This window comes from Hipposideros armiger, unplaced genomic scaffold (assembly GCF_001890085.2).
Source record: "Hipposideros armiger isolate ML-2016 unplaced genomic scaffold, ASM189008v1 scaffold_98, whole genome shotgun sequence".
Taxonomy (NCBI): Eukaryota; Metazoa; Chordata; class Mammalia; order Chiroptera; family Hipposideridae; genus Hipposideros; species Hipposideros armiger.
Genome location: NW_017731448.1, coordinates 1,554,039 through 1,573,598, shown reverse-complemented (window position 1 = coordinate 1,573,598; position 19,560 = coordinate 1,554,039). Strand labels below are relative to the sequence as shown.

The window sequence follows — 19,560 nt, the reverse complement described above, 5'->3', positions numbered from 1 at the left end:
GGGAAAATTTGAGATGAAGTTATGCTCAGGAGACCGCTTATTAGAGCAGAGAAATGTATACTTATTAAAAGCTTAAAAATATTTGACACACTCTTAGGAATGAATATATTTCTGACATTTCACTTTACTCTTAAATGAAAATCAGTGAATGAAAGATGTAGAAATGCAGATTTCTCATTCAGCCCCAGAAAGACCTTTCCATAAATAGTAAAGGCTTAAAAAACAAACAAACTGAGGGTGGGGGTGGGGGGTGGGTATAGATTTTTTAAAAATCACAACAGGGGCCGGCCAGGCGGCGCAGTTGGCTAGAGCATGAGCTCTGAGCAATAGGGTCACCGGTTTGATTCCCACCTGGGCCAGTGAGCTGCCGCTGAGCTGCCAATGGGCAGCCGGATGGCTCAGCTGGTAAGAACATGTGCTCCTAACAACAAGGTTGCTGTTTTGACTCCCGCACGGCATGGTGGGCTGCACCCCACCCCCTCCCTGCAACTATTGGGCTGTCAGAAAAATCATGATGTATTTTTTCTATATTTTTCGTTGCAATAATGAGTCATGATTTTTCTGACAACCTAATAGATTGAAAGCGGCAACTGGACTTGGAGCTGAGCTGCGCCCTCCACAACTAAAACTGAAGGACAACAACTTAATTTGGAGCTGATGGGTCCTGCAAAAACACAAATGTTCCCCTTCCCCAATTCCCCAACACTGTTCCCTTCCCCAATTCCCTCTCCCCAAAAAAATAAAAAATAAAAAAATCACAACAGGCTACCTTTAGGAGCAAGAAAAGAGTAAATTCTCTGTGCCTTGTGGTTATTTAGGAAGAGGACGCTTCTTCAGTGTTGTGTTTAAAGAGGATAAATAGACAGCATCTCATCCATTTTTAATGCAAATATGTTCCCAGCTCGACCTGCCCAAACGTGTCTATGACTCGCTGACAGCCCATCAGCCATCCTGATGTACTTCAACACCTGCGTGTGTGTGAATTTCCTCACAGCTTTGCATTCTATCTTAGCAAATTCTGGGCACTATTGGAATTAGTCCCACTGAATCCAACTCCCCTTTAAATGTAGTCAAAATATTATACTACAGTGTAATCTTTTCCAGTTTCCGTGAAACTGGAAAGTTATTTTATCTGCAGAAAGGCCTGGAAACAGAGTGGCAAGGTGTTAACTGTGCTATGAGTGAAGCAAATACTTCTGGTGGTGGAGAGACCTCTGTGGGGGTTCAGGACAAGCCACCCCACGATGGGCCTCAGTGGTGTGCAGATGACTTTGAGCTGAAGGCAGTTTTAGCTTCAGGCTCAAGAGAAACTTTTGTCCCTCCCTTTAACTACCTTGAAGAACTTGAATTAGAGGCCTTGCTCCTGAGAGCTTATTAGAGATAGCTTCCTCCCACCTAGCTATAGAGCAGGGCCAACTTCTAGTTACTAAACCTCTGCTCTTCTCACCAGACTTCAATGACCCTTCAAAGCCCCCAAGGCACTTTACCTCATCCTGAGCGCAGGGTGTCCCAGGTACCTCAACCCCCTTCCTGGCTCAGAACCTCTCCTGTAGGTGGGGTCTCTGGCTCTCTCATGCATGTGGGGTTCCTGTGAGCATGAGATTAAATTTGATTTTCTCTTGTCAATCTGCCTCCTGTTGGTTTGATTATTGGGCCAGCCCAAAGAGCCTGAGGAGGGAGAAGGAAATTTCCTCCCTGCCCCACGCCCCCCTCACACTTGCTGCAAAGCCACAGCCAGGAGCTGAGTGAGCAGACAGCACCCTGCCCTAGTTCAGCAGGCACAGCTTTTGCTGCCACAGTGATACGTAAATAATGGCGCATTTTACAATCATGGAAGTCTTAGATTCAGTAAAATATGGTAATAGACAATGCTTGAACCGAATAATGTACAATTCCAGAAAGTCCAATCAAAATGCTAAAATCCAGTGTTTAACCTTTGAGTTTAAACCCTTGTTATTTGACAGGTTCACACCTCCAGACATTTTTTGCCCAATCATGGCAGGTAAGAAAGGCCCTGGGGGACCCCCATGTAGATATCTGAATGAGTATGAAGCAGGAGTCCCAACTTGAACAAGTCTTCGTGAATGAGCCTCTGGTGCTGTGCTCGGCTGTTCCCAAAGGGCCTTGGGTCCTGGCGGGGCTACATCCGAGGACGGGTCAGCCGTGAGAGGCGGACAGGACAGGGAGAAGTAACGTGTTCACACAGAAAGCTTGGCTTATATTAAGGAGATCGCCTAAAACGGACCTATTGGAATATCCCCCCCACCCCCACTCCCCGGCATAACTTCCAACAGCACAAATCAGAGATAATCCAGAAGCGAAAAACATGCGAAAAATACAATAAATGAACTAGAATGGAACCTGTGGCAATAAGAATTAAAGACAGCGCATGAGAGTTTATCTTTGGCAAAGTTAAGCACTCCTATACCATGAGCCTCTCTCCAACACCCTTTTATGAGCAATTCGGCCCAACATTTACTGTGAGCCCACGTGAGAGCCTGGATGCTGAGCGAGGCGGCAGGGTACAAAGATGCACAAGGCTCGCTGTACTGGTCCAGGCATTCTGTATTTACAGAATATTTTATTCAAAAAATAGGATTAGGGTAGAGAAACCAAAGCCTAAAAAGAAATGTAAAAGGTTGCTGGAATAAAGTTCAATAAGGCTAATGAGACATAAGATGAAATAAATGAGAGAGAAAACAATACAGGAAGGAAAAAACTGGACAACCATTCAAGGTAGTTAAAAGTGCCACATTATCACCAGAACTTTTTGGTTTCTGTTTAATAAAACAACAACAACAACAAAAAAAACTAGATAAAAAAAGGCAGGCAGCACCTGGATCACACCAACACAAATCCTGAGGATTACGTGGGCGCGATTCATTAGTTCAGCCATCAAATCATAATGCCTCTGGAAACAAAAGGCCCGTGTTTCCGTAAGGCCACACAGCGGTCTCACTTCCTGTGTGGTCGCGGGCTGTCTAGGGCGCTGTCCAAGTAAGGGACCTGCTCTGATATAAACAGTGGCAGGAAAGAGAAGGCTACAGATCATCAGGACTCATTTAAGTGCGAAGCGCGGGCATCCTCTGAAGTTTCCGTGTGAGATGGCTGACTCGTCCTCATGTCTCGCGGAGACAGCGCTTCAAGACAAGGACCAAGCTGATGTCTCCAGCTTTGGTCTCCTGCCTGAGAGTCCATTTTCCGACAAACATGGCCGCAGTCCGCCTCACAGACCTCAGAGTTTCCCTCGCAGGTCTCCAGTTTCCCCGCTCCTCTCTCTTCTCCTCTTTTCTTAAATTTCACTCCACAGAGCCCTCTCTGCTGGAAGCCTTCCTCCACCAGCCCCCAGCCCCCAGCTCGGGGGAGAGCCTCGAGTCCTGCCTTTTTGGAGAAGACGGGACAGAATCTTTGAGGATATACGTCGGGTTAAAAACCTAGAAATGACGTTGCTGGAATCAAGGATGTTTCCCTCTAGAACCTGAGTGCTGCTCTTATCAAACCTACAGAACCAAGAAAGAGGGAGGTCAGCCAGTCATCTCCAAGTGACAGTCCTGGCTGCCTCTGCAGGAAGTGGGCTGGAACGACAGACAACCAGTTCTCACTCCAGGAAGGCGTCTCTGATATTTATTGATCTGGTCCCTTCTTTAATTCTCTCCTCCTCCTCCACCTCCTGCTCCTCGGGGGGTTTTTCTGAGGGATGCTAATGACAGTCTTTTCAGACTAGAATGTTTTGTTGTTACAATAACAGGCAGGGACAGAAGGGAGAGATGACAGGTTGTGGGACACCCTTGGGGAGAAGTGCTGAGGAGTCAAAGCAGGTTTCCTTTCAGACAGACACCTCCTGGGCTTGGTTTGGACAGTTTGGGCCAGAAATGACTATTGCCTAAGCAAATACGAGAAAGAAAATGCCAACAGGCCACATCACCAACTAAAAATTGTCTAATGGAGGATTCTGCCCTTGGTAAACTCTGAAAATGCTAAGCTGAGTGGAGGATTACATCCTCGAGTGCCATCTAAAAGGCTGGATCAAGAGGTAGGCTTTTCTTACACACTTCATCACTTAGTGCCAGGACTTCCCAGTGACGCCAGCGAAGTGTCTTTTACAAAACACCCATGATTAGCTACAAGTTGTTTATAAAAAAGAACCCAGTCCACATATTACTATAGTTGAATTCACATAGCTGTTCCAGCATTTGTTATATGCTCCCCGCTTGTATCTGCTTTTCAAAGCAAACACAAAAACCCAAATAACGAAAACGCCATAACACTCCCTCAAAGGATTTCTAGATGCTTGAGACCCAAGGGCCCATTCTGAGCATCACTCACTCACCTAAGAGGGGAAGCCAGGCCACTGTGGGAGTCTTGGTTCGGGGTGCTGGCCCTGCTCCTAAAAGCACAAAGGCAGCCACTTCGCTTTTGCTAAGGCCAGTTCTCTAGGCCACAGACTTCACAGCCGCTGGATCAGAATTCTGATCCCTTTCTGGTCACAGAATTGCAAAACGGAAAAAAACCTGTCGAGTCTGCCACGACCCATGACCCACGTTCCTGAATGATGCACTAAACACCTACATATCCGTATAGTTGAATAATGCCTCAAGCCCCCCTGATAAGCTTCTGACTTGAGAAGGTAGGACATGATGGGAGTCTGAGGGGTCTGCCTCATACTTTTACGCTGGAAATATATGTTCCCCATCTCCAGGGGGAAGGAAAGCAAGATTTTTCCTGTGAGATTTCTAGAAGCATCTATCTTTGGACAAAAGAATATGCGTAAGAAACTCTAAATGAGGGTTGTTTACATACATGCCATTTAACATAAACACTAGTCACACTCCAATATTTTCAGTGGAACCAAATGCAGGCTAAGCAGGTCATAATTTAAGATCTCCATATTCTAATTAGCATCTTCATACTTAAAATCACATCTACATCTTTAGGTCTCAGACAAGTCGGTTCTTGTGTCTGTGCCTTTATTGGTTGGGTGCCTTTCAAATGTTACCAAGACATTTCTTTTCAAAGTCTTTACAGCCCATCTCTCAGTATGCTACGAATTAGCGTCTGCCCCAGGTCAGGGGAGGGAAAGGATTGTGAGCCAACACAAATGGAAATACGAGGTTGGGCTGGATCACTTTTTTAAATGCAAAAACCAAGGCAATTAGGCACAATCAAATCCCGGCAAGGAAAAATAAACATCAAAAGGAGAGTAATTTCTTTAATATTCAGGCTGCTAAAGAGTTTGCAATTCAAGCCAGCCTAATTTAAAAGCTATTACAATTTAAAGGAGAAAAATGAAATCCATGCCATCTGAGACAGAAAATAAAAACACGTGGTACTGAGTTTTTCAAATTAAAATTTCTATCCTTTATAACAGTGCCTGACACGGTAGGTTCCCTCCTCCATTTCATTGACTCTGAGATGGCAATGGTTGGAAGGCCGTATGATTATGTGCTATACAGCTGAGAAAGAGCTCCCCTTTACACTACGGCTCGCCAAAAGCTGTAAATCCACCCCACTATGCAAGACCTTAAGCTGGGAAAAAACATGCATGTTTGGGATGAAATACGGTGTGATTATCTCTGCTGTAAAAAGAGAAAAAGAAACACTGACAGAAGTTAGACAGCTCCTGTTGAGTGTGGACCCAAACGCAAAGCCCATTTATACTGTCTTGTAAATACTGCCCATTGGGGTTATAAAACGGAACATAAACCAGCTGACATGGTATATGGTGATGTCTTAACTATTCATTTTCTACATTATGTGAAAAAAAAAACACCTACGTATTGTTTATGTTGCCATATTTTTGTGATAACCTAAAACATTTTAACATAATTTGAAAAATGGAAAGATGAGTTACTTTGTAAACTACCAGAACAGATGCACGTTAAATGAAGTCATCACAGGCCTCCTATATGAGACCAGATTCAGCCACGTTATGCCGTCCGAGTGCCAGATTCTCACCACCACCCCTCGCAGCAAGGCAACAAGCTGAACAAGTTATTCTTCTTCATTAAAGAGAACGTTCCGTTGTGCCTTCCTAGAAGGCTGAGAATTCAATATTGTGGTTCTTATAAATGAACATCTTTAAACTATAGATCAGGAATCACTGTCCTATTAAGTCAAAGGCAATTAGTAAACCATATAAAAAGAGAGATCTAGCCTCAGCCAAGAAGTCGGAATATAACACAAGTCTCACGGGAAACAGTTCAGGTCAATTCCTTATCTTAGTCCTTGTGAGGATGACATCTAGTGTTTCAACATGAGGGGCCCTTTACATGACTGCAGGGTGGGGGTTTTCCTCTCTTCAGGGTGGGTACTAAGAGCTGACATTCCCCAAGTCAAGATAATTCCAATTTTTCTAACAACACTGTAAGGCAAGTTGCCCATTTTATTCTTGGACTCAGCAACTGAATATCTATCTAATACCAAGTTTTCTTTGTTTAGATAGCTTTTCCTTTTAAAACGCACACAGTTTCTGATCAGGATATGGTATCAAACAGCTAAAATCATGGAGCCCAGACATGAAAACTCATGACGACCACCTTTCAGGAGCTTTCAAATTGGTTATGACCACCTAGTTAAAGTCCATAACACTCAGCATCACCACCCAAAATACTCTTCATCATGTTTAACAACAAAGCAAAAGAAAACAAACAAAACATCAGCCACAAAACATACACCAACTATTTCTTCTAAAATAGAAGCTTGCCCAAGAGTTTCACACCGAGTGCTTTAAAAAAAAAAAAAAAGTGAAGGCTTCCCAGTGTTTCCTTTTCAACTGGATTTCTTTAAAGCTTAAGGGTATCATTCAAAAGCCGACAAACAGGCCCAAAGAGACAAAGGGAATTTTTCCATTTAGTAATGTTAAGTTATAATCACGCCATATACACTGCCAACCACCTATAATGAAAGGACGTTGGAGAAACCAAATCTGTGAGTAACCACCCAGGAGGCAGTCTCCTGAAAGACGTGGTCTCAGTGGAGAACTGTCCTCAATCTTACCTTCTGCATGTTTGGCTTGACACAGCGAACAAAGAAAGGATTAGAGGAGCTTAGCGTTGCCATTAAGGAATGCAGCGAGTCCTATTAGAAAGAAAAAAGTATATGTTGATTTAGTCTCTTAGTATGTCATTCTTTACATTTCTCAGCACCCTAGGCACTTATCAGAAATTTAAAAAAACAACAATATAAATCATAGGAATAAGTTTTTATTTTTAATTACGTCATTCTAATATAAAGCAAAGATATTCCAATTCATTACCACTGAAATTATTCACAATACAGTATACAGAACTTGTCTGCCACTTCCTTGAAACACTACCACTAAAAACAAAACAAAACAACAATAGCAAAAAATAAATAAATAAACCATTCTTTTAACAGGCAAAAAACAACCCCAGGATACTTCAATGTTTAGCACAGAAAACCTGAGAAGTAAGCACTCTCCCACTGGAATTATTCCTCCTAATTCATTATTTCCATCAAAATGACAGTCTATACCAGTACTTCACGGATCTTTGAGCCACAGTCCCTCATTCTCACCTTCAAATCACCAGGCAGATCCATCTTCTATAATGCTGCTTTTTTTTTTATTGTGAAGAAATTTTGAACATTTACCAAAGCAGCCAGCGTGTAATGACCACTCATCTTCAGCTCACGGCTAATCTCATTTCATCTGATCCCTGTCTCAGCACATACTATGCCCACCCCTTGTCGAAAAGCTAACTCCAGACATCCTATTATTTCATCCCTCAATATTTCACTATGTATTATTAAAGGCTAATCACTTTAAAACATACATAGGTAACCATATCCACATCATCATCCTAAAAAGATTTAACATCAGTTCCTTAATGTTAATATTACAAAGTGCAACCATCTCACGTTTCATATTAAAATTCTCAACTGTCGCAAATTTCATGATTTTTAAATGCTTTGTTCTTTGAAATCAGAATGCAAATAAGGTTCACAGTTTGTAGTTGGTTGATACATCTTTTAAGTTTCTTTTAATCCATGGGTGTCCCCCCCTCCATCTGTCCCTTTTGTCTTCTTACGTTTGCTGAAGAAACTGGGTTGTCTACATCACTACATTGATTAGTGACTTCTCTGCTTAGACAGCTTTAGGTTTTTTCACAGATGACAAAATGTCCTGTACTCATGGCCCTTCGTACGGCCCTGGTACCCACTGAACTTCATCCCAGGCGTCTGGTCAGCTGGCCCCCATCTCCTCACATCCTCCAGGGCCAGGACTCACATTCCAGTGTCACCTCCTTCTCTTGCCCTTCTTTCTACGGGGAAGGTCCACCCACTCTTTTCCACTTCCTTGATTCCCAGTCCAGTTTAATTCCCAAATATCCACAAAGCCTTCCAAGGCAACTCCAGACAATACTGCCTCCAAAAAAGAAAACTGCGCTGGAAGATTAAGAGCCTAGGTTTTAGAACCAGCGGACCCAGATTTAATTCAAATCCTAGCTTCAGTCTTCAGAGGGACTCAATGGGTTTCCATGTTCTAAACCTCAGTTTCCTCGGCTATTAAATGGGGGCAATAGCATGTACTTATAAGATTATGGGAGAAATGAATAAGATAATGTATATAAAGTGATTAGTTCAATGATGGGCACATAATAAGTTTATAACAAATGGTGGCGATTATTCTTATATCCTATCTGGGCCAAGCCTACCCTTCATGTGATTGCATCACCCAGCCATGCAGCACAACAGACCTCACAAACCCCCCCACATGATGCATCCAACTGTGAATAGATGAAAGACAGCCTCACAGAGGGCAGATTTACTACAAGTCTGTTGACTCATGTGCCTCCATCTCCCTTCAGATTAGGACTAAGTTAGGGAAATGGTCATCATTATCTTCTACCTCGAAACTACATAAAATGCTTATTTAAAATGAAAATGAAAATGTTCCTTATTTTCCCTGCATTCTGAACATCTGGACAAAGTAAGTGACACTGACCTTATTTAAATATACATTTGGTTATTATTGCTAGTTATGACACTGTAAACATACCTAGGAAAGATACAAAAACCCAGACACGGGAAGAAATATACTCAATTGTCACACGATCATTCAAATCCAAATCAGAGTGACCCCACATAGCCAAACAGTGCTTCTTAAGAAGAACTGCTATTTCATCAACTTATGAATAAGTAGTTATTATTAACAACAAGAAAAGATCTACATGTTTTCCTCTGACTCAGAAAAAAAGTAGATTTTATCTCTACAGCAGTCTGTTTTCAAAGAATGATATAAATGAAAAAAAACAAAGACAAAAACCACTCATAAAGCTAGCTCATGTCCCTAAGTCCTATTTTCAATTCTCCAATCACAGTAACGATCAACCCCTCCAAGCCAGCAGCGTAGACTGACTAACCTTGAACTGGGAGCTGACCGTGGGCCGCCGATGTTTGCTTCCACATTTCAAGGTATCCTGGTTATTGCGGCTGGAAACGTGTTCAAAGAGGTCATAGATGAAGTCAAATCTGTGAGAGCAGAGAGCCGAGGACCATGAGGGCACACATCCAGTTATTAGGTGCTGGATTACTGTAATTATAACACACTTTCCCACCAACAGGAACACTCCGAGGCCTGGAGGAGCTAAGACAGCTCAAGCCAACCATTGCCAAAGAGCTTTAGGCATTGAAGGAAAAAAACCAAAATGTGGCCTCCTTCAGAACACTAGAGTCTTGCAGAAGCGGACTGGGATGAAAGTGACCCAGGGTGACAAGCCGCTTAGGAGTGTCGTTCTTTCCAGAGCACCACCCAAGCTTCTGCAGCCCTGATCTCCCTGCCTGTGGAAGGGAGATATTTGCTTTGCACATCTCACAGTGTTGCAAAACCCAGCCAGTTAACAGATGGGAAGGTGCTACTCTGTTATGAGGCTGACCAGGGTTCAAATCCCGCCTCCACCCATTCCTGGCTGCATGACTTGGGCAGGACGCTTGTTTTCATCAGGAAAATGGAGGCAATTTTTGACTTTATCTCATAACCCTGGGGTGAGAATGAAATAAGAAAATGTACACGACAAGCTGAGTATGATGCCTGGCACATTAGAAGCGCTGATGTTGGTGGCAGTTCCTATTACTAAAAAGTTCTCTAGAGTTCGTTGCCACTACTAGTAAAGAAAAAGCCTTCTCGAGAACTCCTCTTTTGTTTTCCTGGCAGGGAAGACAAATGCGCTGTAAAATTGGGGGTAGCGGATGTGTGCTGGAGGCTCAGCTGTGAGACCAGGTAAGGCGGGGACAACATCTGGGCGTCCCCACCTCCCAGCAGTGTCAGCAATTCCCAGTCACTTCTCACTTCGCCCCAGCCCATCCGCAGTTTTGTTCTTGGGTGCTATTTCACGCTCCCTCTTTGAAGTCCTCCAACAGTGCGCTTTGAGCACTTTGTAAAAAAGCTTTGGTTCCATTAAAATGTCACAGATGTCAAAGGTGAAAGAGCAGAGAGAGCAAACATCTCAAGCCCCTCGGTCTGCACAGAGAAGCCTGGGGCTGAAACAGAAAGTTCTTTCCTCCAGACACAAAACCACTTTAAACTAACGAAAACAAAAAAACAAAAAACAAAAACCACTTTATATTAGGGCAGAGGCAGCCAGCAGAAACGCCTGCTGGTCTCCATGCCTGTGATCTTTCACTACAAAATGCACCTATTTAACATCACGGTTGCTTTTATGTCAATGTATCGAGTAATGAAGCAACTGCTCCGATACATAACATGCTACGGTAGGTTTAAAACACCGCCATGATTATAGGTCTGAAAACTCATCTAAAAATAAAAATAGCTGACAATGTTATAAGTAGGGGATCTTCAGATAAGAAGGTTAAAACACCTTTAAAGATCTACCACTTCCAATTCTGAGCTTCTAAGCTGATACCTTGAGATGGGCTCCCTTCCTCCCAGTTCACAGCTATCTAAGTGACAGGGTGGCCCAACTGGCAATGACATTCCTAAAAGTATTACAGCTTTTTAATAATTGTGCTCCTTTCCTTCCTTAGATATTAAAAAATTGTTTCTGTTATAGATTCACTCTGGATCTCACACAGGTATTGAAAGCTTTAACACAGGGTTACTTTCCCCCCTTTTCTCTCTCACAAAGCCTCCTGGTTTAAACACACAAATAGCTAACCTAACCAACTATTTATTTATTAGTGGGAATTTACAATTCATGGACAAATTAATGTGTCCTATTCATAATTTTAGCTGAATTAATACCTATTTTTCTTGACATTCTTTACACTAATTAGGAATTCTACAAACCCAAGGCTGAAATCAATTTCACACATAGCTCTAAGCTTGTTGTGAAGATCACAGCAGTTAAGGTCTTAGGTTCGTTGGCCAAGCAGACCAGATGAAAACTGGTTGTGGGATCTCGGGCAAGTCACTGAACTGCTCCAAATCTCAGTGCCTTCATCTGCACAGCAGGGTTAAAAACAGCATCTAACTCATGGATCTGCTGTTCTTATGGTACCTTATGAAATGGTGGTCACCACTACTAGCGTTATTTTATAACTCTTGGTCATTGTATTGATGAAATATTGCCCAGGGAATAAGATAATAAATCTAGTTGCTTCCATATTAATGGTTTCTATGGTTGTGAATTAAAAGCATTTGCACAGACATTACTTGGCTTGCTAATGATGTCTCGGGGAGGAGACAGACATACCGGCTTTCCCTTAGCAAGTTGAGAAGGTCATCTCTAAAGGTATCTCTGTTCTTCTCCAAGATGCCCCGAACGTCATACTGCACCTGGTTTATAAAAAAAAAGACACAAGAGAAGGTAGAGTTGATCAAAAGCATCATTTCAGGGCATAAGCATCTCCTTTAAAAGCTAGACCCATGAAGTCATTTCAACAGCTTTATGATTGCCTTCTAAAATGACTATTTCTCTAAATACCAAAGGGGCCAAGAGCAATAAGGACCTTAATTAAGCAGTTACCTCTCCAGCATAGTGTTTCACTCCAAAATTGTTGACGGCAACTCTGGGCTTCACGTAAAAGTGGTTATTCTAATTTAAAAAAAAAAGAAAAATAAATGCAAATGCTTAGTTTCATTTAGTGATTTCCATCGACTCCCAGAGAAAACTAACTACAATGGTGAAGATAATTTCGAAACCCACCATGTGTCAGAGGTTTATAGCACACGGCCTGTGATGCACGTCATCAAACCATGTAACTCTTGTCTGTGTCATCACGCAGGCTAACAATGTTAAATGCTCTACTCATAAACTAAATATGAGTATATTCTGACAAGAAGCCCCAAATCTATCCCTTTGGCTTATTTTAAAGTAGTTCAAGAAGTCAGAGAACAGCTCCACTGGTTTGAGAAAAGAAATTTTCATGTGGGAGGCACAGTGGGGCCAGCAACCCTGAACTATCTCGGGATGTAATCTTAATGCAGATTTGCTATTCAGACATCATTAAGAATTCGCAGGTCTGGACATACAGCATGTTGATTGTGTAACTTCTCCAGTAAGGTGCTGTCTGTGGCTTGAGGAAAATGGCTTTCTTCATTGATAAGGGCTAGGAGGCCAAGTTTCTAGAAGAGGGAAAAAAAGGTGGAATGAATTCAAAGTTGAAGGTACCCCTCAAAATATTTGAGAGCTCCTTTCCCCTCTACTCTGTATCAAATCAGTGGTCAAAAAAAAAAAAAAGGCACAGTGATTTCTGAGATTGAAATAATTCAGAGCAATACTATAAGGGAATCCAGGAAATGTAGATTCCACATAAATGTTAAAAAAAAAAACAACTGAACCTATCACAATTTTTTGGACAAAACTTTTACCATTGGCCCATCTACTGTTGGTACTGGCAAGGCTTTTGATGCTGACTTAACATCTAGGTGAAGCCGATTCGCACAATGTTGACTCTAAAATACTGAGTTCAGTGAGACAATAGCCCTGAAGCAGCCAAGTATTTAAATTCGACCTTGCACACTGACATGTATGTCTCCAAATGGTCCACTCTGTTCTAAACATTCACATCTTTGATGGGCATGTTCACACAAGCGATTTCATTCCCATAAATAGGAACCAGCCCTTCAACAGTATATTACCTTCTCGATCAAGTCCAGGCATTCTCCGTTGTCTATCCAGTCAATATCTTCCCACACTAATCCTTCTCTGTAGAAAGATGAAAAGGGACTGGGTCATAGGAACACATTGCTGTACAGCTATCTAATTTAGTGGCTGATTAAAAAAAAAATTGAAATAGAATTCTATGTGTGCTTACCTGCTATATTCTAGTTGTTCTAAAGAAAAAATATGCTTGTTGAAATATTCCTGAAGTTTCTCATTTGCATAGTTGATGTTGAACTGTTCGAAGTGATTAACCTACAGGGAGAAACCATTCCACGAGTATTGTTACTGCTCTCACTATTACACATAAAGATAAAGACAACAACAACAAAAAATATCTGCAGAGAAAAATATCAACGTCTGTGAACAGCGGATTTAATTAAGATCAGCCAGTAAGTGGACAGAAAAGAATTCACATGTCCCCCTCGTCGGAAGCATACCTCAAAGTTTTCAAATCCAAAGATGTCAAGGATGCCAACAGACTTAAAGTCATCTTTGCCTTTGATTCTGCTGTTGATCTTCTTGATGACCCACTCGAAGCAGCGTGCATAAAGTGCCATGGCCAGGGAGTCTCTGCTGTCTACTGCCTGAGGCGAGAGAACACGTGAGCACCGTTTCCAGGGGACCACAAACAGCCCAGACAGGTGAGTCCATCCCTACCCGGCTCGGGAGACACACACGCTGAACAGGTGCAGCAGCTGTGTGCCTGACGTTAAGTAAATCAGTACCATCGAGGAAAACACAGACTTAGAATAAAGGATCAACTGGAGCGCGCTTATTTACTTTACAGTAAGATACACCAAGATCGCCTTTAAATATCAGGCTCCGAAGTCAACTTTCCATGTGGAATTATAGGAAAGAATCTGACCCAATAGATATAGCTACAGATTTTATCAGGTTTAGAACAGTAATTAAGACAGAGGTTTTTCATTTTAATCTTCTGCTCCTATTTTACTTTGTCCACATAAACGTTTTCTTCATGGTATATGGTTACCATTTTTTACTTATCCAATCAAGAAACATATTAGATGGCGTAGAGCATGTAATTGGCTCAAGGCAGTGGCAGAGGCGAAAGTGAGTAATCTAAATACTGTTGCACTGTTTTCATGTATATTATTATTATTATTATTATTATTATGTTTACTTAGCTCTTATTCTGTGCCATTCATTAAGCACTTTAGCATAGATGTTTTTCTTATTATCCTTACAAGATCCTATGAATTAGGTATGGTCATTTTTCTTGTCTTACAGAGGAGGAAACTGAGGTACAGCGAAGAAATGTCCCAAGTAGAGACAGTAGTAAGCGGAGTTAGGCCTCAAACCCAGGCCATCTGCACCAGACCCGATCCTCTTAAAGACTCAGCTGCACTGTCTCTTAGAAAATAATTCGACAACTACATCTATTCCTCTCAATGTGGATACCTTTATTTCGATCATGAACCAAACTCATGGAAATGGTTTGTTGTAGTTACCTCCTTGAATCAAAGCTATGCACTTCACTTGAAAACAAGCTTTGACAGTGAAGTGTGTGTACCTGTTGGACGTTGAGGGGCGTGAGGATCTCCTCCCCCCTGAGGAACATGGATCTCTGGGTCAGGGCATCCGTGAGCTGCGCTGGGTCCAGCCCAAGTAACTCTGCAGACCTGCCCAAGGCTGGAAATGAAGAACAAGGCAGAAGTGGGTGCATAGCCCCGAGAAAGGACAGGCCGTGGGACCCCAAGTGGGCTGAAAGCTAACCACACACAGCGACATGTTAAAGCAGAGAACATTTCCTAAATCCTTCAGGCAGGGTTTATGGAACATACATTGTATTGATAAGGTAGTCACTCCTTTATCGAGTTCTAGGTTAATAGCAGAGAACCAAGTATAGTCCAGACACCCCAAGGGTAGAGTGGGTGCCTGAGACCCTGTCAGAGGTTTGCGAGTAACTATTTTCAATAATAACATAGGACGTTATTTGCTTTTTTACTCTCATACCCTCAGTCTGTACACAGAAGATTTTTTCCAGTGACGACATGGCATCGGGAATCTCAACAAAATAAACGCAAAAGCAGATGTGAGAATCCAGCTGTCTTCCATTACGTTAGATATCCAAGAAATTTATAACAATGGAAGACAAGGTCACTTCTCGTTGATTTTTTTAAAAGTCTTTTAAATAAGATTATAATATTTATTTTAATATGTAATGGGTTTATTATGGTTATTTTGGAATGAATTTTTTTAAATGCCTCAGTTTTAATTCCCAGTGCAGTAAACATCAACACATATGACCCACATCTCTGGGGTACTTTACAGACCCCAAGTTGAGGTGATAAACAGACCAAGGAAACAGCCTGTGGCAGAACCGGGCTAAGAATGAGGCAGTCTGGCTTGAAAACTAACGGTCTTCACCATGACCCTAGGCCACCCCTCAGGAACTACGAAAAGCTATGGTGACACTATACCCCTGCATCTCCTCCTCGTTGCTCGTATTTCTTATCTGGCCCACTTTCCTGCTTTCTTAGTAAGAACAAGAACACAGCCCTCATCCCACTCTGTAGTAACATCTTAGACGTTTTCACCCTTTATCAGCTGATAGCTCACATCAGACACCAAGTTCTGTAGCTCTCTAGGCCAGAAGTTAGAAACCTTTTTGTGTAAAAGGCTGGACAGTATATATTTTAGGTCTCAGTTTCCTGTGAGTAAAGAGCCAAGGAAAGAAATGGGGAGGGGCAATCTTACCCGTTTTGAAGGAAACCTGCGCCCCACCAGCAGTGATGAACTCAATGTTCCCAAGGTGTAATATACCAGCCAGCAACCTCAGAACCTCCCGAACTTCTTCCTTGCTAAACTGCATTACTTCCATTGCCGTCTGGAAGAAAATAAATGCGTTTAATTTTTTTTTATGTCATTTTTTTTCACACTGAAGAAAATGAAAAATGCTCACCACTCAGTAATATTATTAGATATTGTCCTAAAAGACATGAAAACAAGAAATAGATGCGTGACCACTCACTTTTAAATGACAAAGGCCTTACACAGGTACACATAAAGAGCGTGATACTAAGAACAGTAGAATGCTGAGAGAGAACCCAGCTGATGAAATAAAAACACAAGTATTGGGTTGTCAGAAAAGTCATGATGCATTTTTGCAACAAAAAAAAACCATAGAAAAAAATACGTCATGACTTTTCTGACAACCCAATAAATATCTGCCTAATGTATAAGCCTCCTAGTTACATCACAAAAGAATTACCTAAGAGAGTCACAGTAATGATGGTGATAAAGAAATACTTTTTTTTCCTATAGATATCAAAGCATAAAGGAATGTTTATTATTTTCTTACACATAAAAACTGGGAGCGGGGAAGAATTTGGGGTGGGGGTAAGGCTTCCGGAGAGTCCTCCAGGGTAAACTCTGGGGCCTTGTCTGCACGGTCAAATGCAGCAGGGATCCAAGAAGGTGGCATGAAATTGTGTGACAGGAACTTGATAGACAGGAGAGCATTTTGCTCCTTTTATATTAGTAATAGACACTGATGGAACCCATGACTGCGCCTAGACCTGTCTTTCCCACACATTCATTACATGTCTATTATTCATTTTTCCAAAGAATCTTTCAGGTCTTGGTCTCTGGAGAGTAAATGGGAAGTAACATAATGCTGTTTTGGGAAAAAATAAACAGGCACCTACAGGAGCTCTTCCAAACAATATGTATCTAAACAACTGTAGTAAGACGTCTTCTGAATCCTATCTAAGATTTGCTCATTTTGTTATGTGATTTAGAAGCCATATTCTTGTCAGGAGAAAAGCTACCCCTCCCCCCCACACACAGAATTGTTGACAGTATGACCTACCAAGAGAACCTGGACCCCAAATCACTACAAAGTCCAGAGCAGGCTGTGAAAAAGGAAACTGCACACTACTTTGAAGCAACAGAAATTGCAAAAGGAAAACAACTGGAGATTTTAAAATGTGAAACGGGTAATTTCTTTACAAGGAAAAAAACAGAGTTGAAACAAAGGGCAAAAACAATAGGCAGGGAAACAGAATTGAAAGAAATAATTGTAAGGGAAGGAGCAAGAACTCTACTAGGAGACACGCGAACAACAAAAATAAAACAGGCCCTTCTTATAGGAGGAAGTGCAAATCCACAGAGAAACGTTCTCCCTGCTAGAAATGAAACACACACACATTAAGAAAATCTGAGATCACATCTATTAAACTAGCAAAAAATTTCTGAAGGATAAACCTAAAATTGGTGAAACAGGTCTTTAGGCACTGGTCACTGGTGCTGTAAATTAGTATAATCTTTTTGTAAGAGAACATTATGTGGCAGCCTTGTGCTGGGCTACATACGTACACAATCTTAGAACGTTCAGAGAGGTTAAGTAACTTTCTCAGAATTGCACAACCAAGATTTAAAGTCAGGCCCAACGAGACCAAAGTCTAGGAACTTATTACCCGTCCAACTAACTTTCCAAGGATATTAATAAAAAAAGAAAGATAGAAAAAGAAAAGAATCTCCTGTGTAACCTCTCATTTTAATACCGAAAATTTGTTCCAAAGAAAATTTCAACAGAAAAGAAAGTTTTGTGAAATATTCGCTACAGTGTTATCTAACATTTTCAGAGAAAAAAAAATTCTAACCATCCTACAATTAGAGAAATCAAATATAGTAAATAAAGTTGTTAGAATAGTGTATAGTTTTTAAAGGAAATCATAAACATTATCCAGAAACAGATAGTTGTGATAGCTTTACGTAAAAACGAAAAATTATATTTTTGTAACTATCACTACGAAAATCAGGCTGGGAAGAAAATTCACAAAATTGAAAATAGCTTCAATGTTAGTGTTGGTCGGCTCATTACCATTTACCATGGCTTTTAACTTTGTTGACATATTTTTCCAATAACAAATCAGACTATTACGGAGTGAATGGCTAAACAAACTGCTGTCTACTCAATGGAATACTACTCACCATAAAAAGGAATGAACTGTGTTATGTGTGATGTGGATGGGTGAAAAGCTCGACACAAGAGAATACGGTCTGTGTAACTTCATTTACATGAAACTCTAAAAAGACAAATCTATACTATGTACAGTGAATGAAGGCAGATTGGTGGTCTCCCAGGGTTCGGGGTGGCGTGGCTGAGATCGTCTGGGAAGGGGCACAGGGAACTTTTGAGGTATAGAACTGTCCTTCATTTTTTTTGTAGTTGTGGATGCATGGGTACGTAAACTCAAAATTCATCGAAATGGTGTACTTTAAATGGGAGCATTTTAGTTTATGTACAGTATGTCTCAAAGTTGAGTACAAAAAAAATAAAATAAAAAGACCATGAATTATTTCATCAAGGGTGAGAAGGCTCTCATTTCATGGGTACAAACAGAAATTGATGCAAAGAATAAGAACTATTGGTCAAGTATTTATAAATGAAAAAGGCCTATAGAAAAATAATTATCTAAATTTACTTATTCTAAAAAGAAAGAAATATGGCTAAGAACTACAGAATAATTTATTATGCTCAAGATGTTTAAAGCAAATCACACATCAGCAAAATAATTATAAAGTACCTATGCGGAATGCTGTACAAAAGTTACTATATTCCCTTCTTATGATTCAAGTTTTCCTTACATAATACAAGACATATTCAATACTAATTCATAAAAATTTTCTAAGCTTATCTTAGAGTGACCACAGAAAGTCTTCACTGTTTTAAGTCACCAATGTGGACTTTATAGAAGATTAAAAGAAATGATTTTTTAAAAAGTTTATAGTAGCGAAAAATTTCGAACTGTCAAATGAAAAATACCCAAAAGCACCCCATGAAATAATTCTTGGTTAAGTTCTGAGAATACATACAAAGATTATATATGGACATCTGAAAGCAAACGAATAAAATGTGTTTACAACATTAATAAATTTGTGACTTCTTCACTTTCAAGTCTAACCCCAAGTGAATTAATTAGTTATGACTGTGGTAATAGTGGTAATTTCATTAATCACACCATGGGGTAATTTAGTGGCTGCAACCAATTATCACTAGTGTGGGTGTGGGTGCTAACACTGCTAGCCAGACCCTCCATTCATTGCCGTTTACTGTCCTTTACGATCTTTTTAGTAGCAATCTCCCTTCACCCTTTCGGCAAAAGTAGCCACTTTAAGGCTGATTATAATTACAATTATAATTATTTTCTCAACAGTATGGCTCAAGACTTAAAAAATTCTGGGAAATATTACTCAGTATAGTTCAGAAGTGCCCAACAGCAATTCAGTTATAACACTGGCACCGAGTCCAGTGTACAAAATATTTTCAATCAAGTCTTTATTAAGCACATAAAAACTGTTTGTGAAGGTGTGTGTGGGGTGGTGACACATATAGAGAGTGCCAAAAAAATGTATACACATTTTAAGCAAGGAAAAAACTGTATTAAAATTGTAACACTCACTATATACCAGTAACAAAAGATGAAGACAAGCCGTGTGCATACATTTT

At 40.8% G+C, this 19,560-nt stretch overlaps 1 protein-coding gene across 1 annotated transcript in view; it reads right to left on the bottom strand.

Moving 5' to 3' along the window:
• The window catches only part of MYO10 (myosin X), a 102,836-nt gene that overhangs the window by 66,357 nt on the left and 16,919 nt on the right, over window positions 1-19,560 (bottom strand). The window contains exons 7-16 of the mRNA XM_019646214.1: window positions 15,804-15,933; window positions 14,617-14,735; window positions 13,523-13,669; window positions 13,237-13,337; window positions 13,061-13,127; window positions 12,452-12,544; window positions 11,946-12,014; window positions 11,673-11,755; window positions 9,384-9,492; window positions 6,997-7,077 (exon numbers count right to left, since the gene is read on the bottom strand). Coding sequence (XP_019501759.1) covers window positions 6,997-7,077; window positions 9,384-9,492; window positions 11,673-11,755; window positions 11,946-12,014; window positions 12,452-12,544; window positions 13,061-13,127; window positions 13,237-13,337; window positions 13,523-13,669; window positions 14,617-14,735; window positions 15,804-15,933 — 999 coding nt within the window. The remainder of the gene's footprint in view (window positions 1-6,996; window positions 7,078-9,383; window positions 9,493-11,672; window positions 11,756-11,945; window positions 12,015-12,451; window positions 12,545-13,060; window positions 13,128-13,236; window positions 13,338-13,522; window positions 13,670-14,616; window positions 14,736-15,803; window positions 15,934-19,560) is intronic.